At 34.7% G+C, this 9,542-nt stretch overlaps 1 protein-coding gene across 1 annotated transcript; it reads left to right on the top strand.

The window, feature by feature from the left end:
* Positions 1-3,836: 3,836 nt before the first annotated feature.
* Positions 3,837-8,950, top strand: LOC114371968. The gene is made up of 4 exons (XM_028329323.1): positions 3,837-4,339; positions 5,365-5,977; positions 7,620-7,902; positions 8,660-8,950. Exons 1-4 carry the CDS (start codon positions 4,228-4,230, stop codon positions 8,708-8,710), a joined length of 1,059 nt encoding a protein of 352 aa, XP_028185124.1. The 5' UTR covers positions 3,837-4,227; the 3' UTR covers positions 8,711-8,950.
* The last annotated feature ends 592 nt before the right edge of the window (positions 8,951-9,542 follow it).

Here is a 9,542-nt window from a genome sequence, read left to right as displayed (position 1 = left end):
CACCAGGAAATCCTTCGTTCTCTCGGAATCATAAACGGATGAAAGGGACGAAATAGATAACTCTTCCTCATTCCCAAACTCCCATATGCCCCTAACCTCCTTGCCCACAAGAGAGGTACCCCCGATGGGAGACCCATCCTCCGTAGCAGAGGAAGACATAATGCAAGAAGCAAAGAACAAAGGACTGAAGAAAGAAGGAACAAGACCAAGGAGCATACCTAGTAGGAAGTGCAAGGAAAACAAGAGCAAGGGAAGCAAAATGAAGAACACTACAATCGTAGGAACAATGCAAGAACAAGAGAAAGGTGCAAAGAAGAAAGATGTGTGGCTGGTCTATGCACAACAACCCCCTTTTAAAGGAGCTTGCAACCCTTCACTTCACCACCAGTGTGACTCTTCGCGCCTAACCCTAATGACCCGCGGTCCGAACGTTTCATTCCCCAACAACCACCTTAGTAGTCACATCCACTGACAAATGACACGGGAAACAAAACAACAAAGCTCCATGGAGGGTCGTGTTGTTACATGTGCCTCGTTGCGCTTCTTGAAACGACAAACTCCTTGGAGGGTCGGGTTGTTAGACTTGCTCCGTTGTGCTTCCTGAAATGGCAAGACACCTAAGGGTCATCTCGATCAACCACACAAATCAAGACATGTGTCACCCAACGTTTAATATTTCCAAAACATCCACTGTTGGATCAAGTGGCCTCGGAATAATTAAGAAGGGGGGTTGAATTAATTATTAATGTACCTTGACTAATTAAAACTTATCCTTCTTAATGTTACTAGATTCAATTAGGCTTTACAACTAAGTTATGTAACTTAAACAAAAGTAAAGCGTAAAAGTAAAGTACACGGTGGAAATTAAAAAGTGTAGGGAAGAAGAAGACAAACACAAGAGTTTTATATTGGTTCGACAACAACCCGTGCCTACATCCAGTCCCCAAGCAACCTGCGGTTCTTGAGATTTCTTTCAACCTTGTAAAAACTTTTACAAGCAAAGATCCACAAGGGATGTACCCTCCCTTGTTCTCTTTAAACAACCAAGTGGATGTACCCTCCACTTGAACTGATCCACAAGAGATGTACCCTCTCTTGTTTTCAGTTACAACAACCCAAGTAGATGTACCCTCTACTTGTACCACAAAGGATGTACCCTCCAATGTGTTAAGACAAAGAATTTTGAGGTGGTTAGTCCTTTGAATCTTTGTAAGGGGAAACAAAAGATATCTCAGGCGGTTAGTCCTTTGAAATCTTTTGTTTAAGGGAAAGGGAAGAATCAAAAGAATTCTTAGACTGTGTCCTTTTGAATTCTCTTGAAAATGGAGAAGGGAGACACAAAAGAATTCAGGCAGTTAGTCCTTTGTTCTTTTGGAAAAGGGAGAAGAGAGACACAAAAAGAATTCAGGCGATTAGTCCTTGTTGAATTCTTTTTGGCAAAGGGAAAAGAGAATGAAAAAGAAGAGTAGCACAAGTTTTTTATCAATGAACTTTTCTTGAAAGAGAAAGTATTGAACAAAAACTTTTAGAAAGATGAAGAGAAATGAATCAGAAAGTTCTGTTGAAAAAGATGAAAGAAAATATTGAAAGATTAATTGAAAGAGATGATTATGATCAATAATTAATGTTTCATGCCAATGTCACATATTTATAATTTCTTGATGACTCAAGTCAAAACTTGTAACTCTTGGCAATTCCTTTAAAACTAATTACTTAAAAAGTTATGACTTTTGAAAGAATCTTCAGAAACAAGTCACTTGAAGAATTGTGACTTTTGGAAATTAATTTTTCAAAAACAGTCACTGATAATTGATTACCATTAAGGTGTAATCGATTACACATCAACAAATGTGACTTTTCATTTTGAATTTTGAAAATCTTAACGTTTTAAAACACTGGTAATCGATTACATGATTATGGTAATCGATTACAGATTTGTAAATCAGTTTGAAAAACAATGCTGGCTACTGGTAATCGATTACTACCTTCTGGTAATCGATTACCAGAGAGTAAAACTCTTTGGTAAAAGATTTTGTAAAAACTTCTTGTGCTACTCAATGTTCTGAAAAACTTTTTAATACTTATCTTCACTGAGTCTTCTTCTTGATTCTTGAATCTTGAGTCTTGAATCTTGATCTTGATTATTCTTGAATCTTGATTCTTGAGTCTTGAATCTTTGCTTGAAACTTTGCTTAACTTTTGATTCTTTGGCATCATCAAAATAATCTTGGAAGGCATTGCTTCCACATCCATGTGGCAGTTCTCCTCCTATTTATGTAACTCGACTATGCTCACCTCGTGAACCTCGACTTATGTATACCCGAGCACTCCTGCACTCGGCGCAGAGCCTGAATGGCAATGTCATTGGCTTGGTCAGTCTACACATATTCAACTTTATCATCCACACATGAATTCGAAGCTTGGGGGACTTATGTATCGTATGGCTCGAGAAGCTCGACCATACTTGGATTGTGGTGGCCCTCAGCTCCCCATGACACTTGGAGCAGTTAGTTGGCGTGGCTGACATGGCCCCTTGAGCAGTTAGTCAGTATGGCCCAAAGTGGCCCCTGGAAAAGTGCAACTCCCTTAGAGTCGAGCATGTATATATAGACCTAAAGGAAATACTATCAGGTACGTTTTTATCATTCCACACATAGATGCATAAACACCTTAGAGCACCACTGACTTGCTCATCAAAGTCCTTTTTACATGTACCTCCCATCGCTTCTACACAGAAGATCGAAGATTCTGTTAAGAATGAGGAGAATGAGGAGAATCAGGCAACTTGTTAGGAGCTTGCCATAACTCAATAGGAATAGTAACATAGGAAAAATAACATATAATGATATTAAAAAAAAACTAACACATATCAATAATGTTTTATAGATATTTATATCAATTAAATTATAAGACATAAAATTTTGATCTTATAATAATCTTTTATAAATACATATTATTTATAAAGAAATTATAGATTAATAACTTTAAATATAATAATTAAATAACAATGATAATAAATTATGTTAATAATTAGCAAATCTCATTGCATTGATTGATAAGGGTAACTAATTCAAAACTACAACAAAATATCTCATAATAAAACCAATATTTTAAAAATGATTAAAATATTTCATATAAAAATCATTAAAATATTATTTTTTTAAAATTTAATATTTGAATTATTTTTTAAAATTATTAATTATTAGCACACAAAATTCAAGTCCATATTTTTTTTTCTTAATTCTCCGATTTATGAGAAAAAATATGCCTTGACTAGTTTGAAGTTCGACCAAGAGGTAAGTAATGTTTGATCAATAATTTTTTCCGTCAAAAATCTCGAGTAATACTCGAATGATTTAATCTTAACTTCAGTACATTAACTATTTGTGTTTAATCACTTGATTTTTTTTAATGCATCTAAACATAATATTCACAATAACAAGAATTAATACTTAAATTTAAATATTTATAAATTTATATTTATTTTAATTTTTAATTTATATATTTCATGTAAGTATTACACCACTATTATTAATTAAAAAAAGTATAATATGAATTTCACGATGTTTAATCATTTTTAACATAACAACTCCTCAAGTTAAAATTATATTTAGTTATTTTCCTTAATTTTATTACACTTATGTTTAATATGCTACTAAATATTTTAAAAATAAATTTTATTAATACATATATTTTTATATAAATATTAAATATAGATATAAAAATATATAATTGAATGAAACATGTACATCATACACATTTTAAATCTAATAAGAGTAAGTTACTTTTTATATGATACTATGGTTGGACCTCTTTGAAAGTTGAAACAAGTTTTACTTTTTACATCCGCGTCATGACTCCATCACCCACCCAACCCTAGTGACGGGGAATTGGAGATGTTCCCGTCTGACTCTATATCGGTCCTTTTGACACGGAAGATCATTCAAGAGTACCTATCCCTATATGTTCTCCCGAGTCTCCCTCTAATACTTTCTCTTCTCTTTCTCTCCTAATTGGTCGAGAGAGAAAAAGAGATAGGTAGAGAAAAACGAAGAGTCTCTCTCTTCTTTATGTCAGGGCACAAATCTTTCACCTCTTCTTCTTTCTTCTGACCCATTTCAGAAGGAACCACCAAAAAATAGAGGCAGAAGGTTCTAGAAGCCGCCAATTCTTTTTTTTTTTTTTTGGTTTAATCTGTCTGAGTCCGAGAGGTTTGTGATTGTAACAATGGATTCCTCGTGTGTCCCAAACGGTGATGTTTCCGGGTTCAAAGATAAGGAGCCAATGGTTGACCCTTTCTTGGTCGAGGCTCTTCAGAACCCTCGTCACCGTGTCACCAGTTAGTGCTCTCTCTCTTTCTCTTTCTCTGTCTTTTAACTCTTAGATTTCGTGGTTTATGAGTTTATGTTGTTCGGGTGTTTTATTTGTTATTATTATTTGAATTATTTAAATGCTATTGTTGATGGGTATGCGGAAAAGTTATAGCTTGAAGTGGATTTAGTTATGGGTTTAATTTGGGGTTTTATATATAGGGGTCAGTTGTTTTTAATTTTTTTTATTAGGGTTATGGATAGGCTATGTTATGTCAGATCTGGGATGCTTTTGGTAAGTCCCTATGATTGAGATTAACATAGAAATTAAGAATCTGAATGTGATGTTCAATTTTGGGGAGTTAATCTGGGATTGAGAAATTTGGACTCCAGGGTTGTTGAATTGTACCAATTTATGTTGCATAAAATTGGTTCATGGTAGAGTATAAATAATACATCAACAATCAAGCCTTATTACTATTGGGTGGGATCTTATTACATGGATTATAAACCAATTAATAATAGTCTCCATTCAAAATCTTGTCTAGAAATAGGATTTGGGTGGCATGCTGCTGGAATAAGTTGTAATCATCCTGCTTTTAATGATTAGGGCTGCATAGTGGTTATAATTTGAAACTGTGAAAGTCGTTTTAATAATAATAATTGAAGACATGTAGTGAAGTCTGAAGCCTTTAAAAATTGTTGTATAAAATCTATCTTTTGGTTTTGTTTGGTGTCTATAGAATTTTCGGTCATGTGTTAAAAGGAACTGAGCCCAAGAATGAATTGTTGGCCTTGTATATGTAATTTGTATGTATGTTTGTAACCTATTTTGATTGGTAGGTAGAGGACATTTGGCTTAGAATATTGGAGCATTATAGGAGATGAAGAGGTTTTTCTTTGATCATGTAGTTGACAACATGCATTCGACATGACTGTAGTTTCCCCTAATAATATCTTTTGGGTTATTTGTATTTAGTTTTCCTCCATTCTGTAACTGTATTTCATGACATTTTTCTTTTTCATTATCTACTATTTTGTTTCACTACTATAGTTTTGCGGATGGAGCTGGATATCCAGAGGTTCCTGAATAATGCAGATCAGCAGCATTTTGAGTTTCAACATTTCCCTTCTTCATATCTCAGACTGGCTGCACATCGTGTTGCTCAACACTATGGTATGCAAACAATGGTTCAAGATAATGGCTTCAATGGCCAGGGAACCAGAATTATGGTAAGAAAGATAGCAGAAAGCAGGTATCCTGTGGTTTGCTTATCTGAAATACCTGCTAAACAGTTGGAAGATGATAAACCTGAGCAGATAAAAATTGCCATAAGGCCCAGGCAAAATAAAAACAGTTTAAATGAAGCCGGAAGGAAAAGCAATCCTCTTAGAAGCGTGGAAGAGAGAAAGGAGGAATATGATCGGGCACGAGCACGCATTTTTAGTAGCTCCAGAAGTTGTGACTCAGATGATACTCTGTCCCAGACTTTTACAGATGAGAAAAATTCTCTTATAATCAAGGATGAGAATGAAACTAGCAAGACCCCTGTGGTTGATTCAGAACAATGCACTGTTGGCAGGGATATTAGTTCTACTCGAGTTGCCATTTTGAGAGATAGGGAAAAGGACCGTAGTGATCCAGATTATGATCGTAACTATGGAAGGTTTGTTCTATCACTGCACTGTGTTATTTGTTCGAGAGTTGTCTGGGTGTCACTGTTTGATGTGTATTCTTAGAAATTTTTTAAACATTTTACTATAATAATTGATAAAATGTACTTAATAAATAAGGTGGAGAGGTAGTTACTAGTTAGTTTATGGCATAGTTATCATGATAAAAATGGTGCCTGATAGCTGTGCAATTGCAGTGTAGCATTGCATCACAGTTGGCGCCCATATGAAAACTGCAGTAGTGCCTGTAATCAAGACAAAAATAGCTACTGTGGCCAGAATGCTGAAACGAGGATAAAACCCTCATTTTGCCCCATGATAAACATGTGGTTAAAAACTAGTTGTCAAGGGGGGAGAACCAAGCACTTAATACTCCACCGAGCATCTCATACTACTCGATGCGAGACTTAGGCAACCCCATAATACCCAAGTCCCTATCACTCTATTGTCCCACAATTCTTTTGAGGTTATTTTCATGTTTGTACCAACTCCCCTCCCCTTTTCAATAAGAACTTCATTTTAAACCGTATATGAAGCTCATTCATGCAACATGCACTGCTCTGTCACCTGTTTCAATTTTCAACACAAACCACTGACACCCAGTGCTTGCCAACACTGTTTCCAGTCTGGGCATACCCACTTTTTTTGTTTTTCACATACTCTGCTCTGTTGGTTGTTCACACATTCTCTACTCCAGTGAATTTTCACAAAAGCCTTATGAGTAGAAGAAAGGACCATGCCCTTCCTCTGCCTCAGTTCTGTTCACCCTTCTGTTTCTTTTTTCCTTTTTTTTTTTGTGTCTGAAGTCCTTAATCTGTTTACTACTCACCCTGTTCTTTGTGTTCTGTTCTGATTGTCCTTTTTACCTTCGTTGGTCACCACCCTTGAAGCAGGCATAGCATCATCCAATTTGCTGCTTACACTTATTTAATTTCTTGACTTTTGTTGTTATTGACCTGTATGTTCATGAATAAATCTTTGACTTTGCATAATTATTTTATTTTTTATTTTTTGAACCTTTTAATATGTGCAATATAAACCATTTAGTTTATACCTAAAGTCTTTAGAATAGAGGTAATTTTTATTTCCACTTTCCATTTAGTTCATGAATAATTTTTACAACATCCCTCCCCCATACCTTCGCATAGCGAAGAGCCTCCGGGCAATAGGGTACGAAGTTTTTTTTTTTCCATATAGTGGTTTTGTTGTTGGCCACTCCATGGCTACCATTCTGGTAGATTGGTAAATATTGGTATGGAGTGTCAGGGTAAGTAGTATACGATTCTAGTGGAGGTTAAAAAAAATAAATGAGAGAGATCACAATAGATTAGCCTTACACTAGTATAGGTAAATTATTTCTCTAAAACCTTTGGGTTCTTAAGTTATTTTTGCGTTGCTAAAATCCTGTAAAGTGAAAGTAAAAAGCCTGCTTTGTGTTAGAGAGGAATGAGAGAGTTATGGATTATTGGGTTGGCATAAATCAGAATCACTAAAGGCAGTCTACACATTATAACTTATGATGTTTATAGATATTATATGTTTTAGTCCCTATACTGTGACTGATTTCTTCTAATTGAGTTTTAACTTTTATTATGAGGAGTTTGTTTATCAGATTGTATCTCATTTCTAATGCAGATATGCTAGGAGTATTCCAATTTCTTCCCTTAACTTGATGCCTTTTAATTTGCAACAAGTTCAACCTCCATTTGTGCAGTATGACAATGCTTTTAATCCGTTCAGTCAGATATCACAAAATCAAGCTTCACTTGGCTATGGACCTCCTCCAAGCCCTATGATGAATCCTTTTGGTGTCACGGGGTCAAATCAGGTGTCTAGGGATGGTGCTTATGTACAGTGGCCAAGTGCTGCAATGATGTATGCACATTCATATGACCAATTTAGACATGCTGTTTTCCAGGTAAGCCATGGTTAATAATTTTGTTGTGCTGCTGAATGTGATGTGTGGCTTTCAGTTCAATTTTTTATCAAAAGATTGATACCATAATGTGACACTGTATGATTATCTCTTTCTCACTTTTGTTTCTTTTTTTTCTTTTATCTTTTTCAATACACACATCTCAATAATACGCCTCAAAATTGATGGAGATAACTTAATTCTTGCCCTATTTTGATGTTCACAAAACATTCTTCAGTGTTTTTTATATTTTAGTTTTAAATTGCTAGGGTTTGCTAGAAATAATCTGTAACTTTATTATGAAATTTAGGTTATGTGGGCTATATTATGACATGTAAAAGTCCCATAGCTCATTTTCTATCTCCAGATTACTACTTATTTGATGCAAGTCCATTGTCTTGTGGCTCTTGCCTTTGCATTCATTCAATTTTCTTGTTGCATGCTGCTCATAGATTTTGTATTGATTGGCTGGTTTTATTTGTTAAACTAATCAAGTTGTGTTGGGGTGGAAGGTTGATGGGAATGGCTGTACATTTGTATTGTAGTTGTAGTGTTTCTTGAATACGTGTTTTGCTTTAGTAGAATATTGGGTATTTCCCAATATGCAAAGAATGGCAAGTCTGTCAGGCAAGGTTAATGATTTTGTTTCACATCTGTTTCATAGTTAGGATTATAATTTAAAACATTCTGTTTCCTTTAGATATTTGTAGAATATAGTTTATCTTTATCATGTGTTATCTGTAGTTTTGTTGCTTTGCAGGCTCCGATTGCTCAACGCCCATTGAGTTTCGATTATTCACAGAATTACTAGATGACGTTTAGAGGGAAGTTTTCCATTTGGCTGCAGATGTTATTTTAGCTATTAAGGATTTCAGAGTAAGATACAATTTTTCTGTACTGTTATAATAGACCCTTGTTTTCTATTCTGGTTTTTAAGTTTTGATGGTGGTAGTAAGCATTCGGTATTTCCTAGTGAAATTTTTATACTGGACTGTAGTGAAAGTACTGGATTTGAAGTCTATGAAGAGTTATATGTGGTTACCTTGTCCAATGTTAGAAATGCTTTATTCTGTCTTAAGTTTATGCAACTTCACCTTAAATTCCAGGATTGATTCAAGGGTAAAGTAATTAAAACTCATGCTTTAGGTCCACCAACAAAAAAGTATTTTTCATTAGTATTAAAAAAAACCTCAAATATTATTAAAAAAGTCATATATGTTAGAAAAATGTGCAACATATTTAAAGTAAAAACTTTCTTTTAAAATTTGCTTATCGTTGGGTTGACCCTGTTAAATTCCATTTTAAAGTGTATTCGCAGCTTACTCTGGTAGTCTGATTGGTGTTGGGTTGATTTTGAATGCATAGGGAAAAACTCGTGATATTTAGAGGTGTTGTCAGAACGGGTTAATGGTTGAAGTACACGAACCGTCATAATAATGTAATATTATGTATATATACACACGTTAATGACAATTCATCACCTATATATACACAATCATAGTTTGGGCTATTTATAAAAGAATGTGGGTGTTGCTAGGTGCACCTAGCATTATTGTTGATGCACCCAGCACTTAAGATGAAATGACGAAAATACCTGATCCGTAAGCTTTTTAAGTTGATTCGTAAAAAACTTATAGTTCAAC

The sequence above is a fragment of the Glycine soja genome, chromosome 10, assembly GCF_004193775.1.
Source record: "Glycine soja cultivar W05 chromosome 10, ASM419377v2, whole genome shotgun sequence".
NCBI lineage: Eukaryota > Viridiplantae > Streptophyta > Magnoliopsida > Fabales > Fabaceae > Glycine > Glycine soja.
This window is presented reverse-complemented; position numbering and strand designations above follow the sequence as displayed.

Coding starts and splice junctions, on each gene's coding strand:
- LOC114371968 (XM_028329323.1), top strand. CDS start 4,228: ATGGATTCCTCGTGTGTCCCAAACGGTGATGTTTCCGGGTTCAAAGAT. Junction 4,340..5,364: donor CCCTCGTCACCGTGTCACCA/GTTAGTGCTCTC, acceptor TCACTACTATAG/TTTTGCGGATGGAGCTGGAT. Junction 5,978..7,619: donor TATGATCGTAACTATGGAAG/GTTTGTTCTATC, acceptor TTTCTAATGCAG/ATATGCTAGGAGTATTCCAA.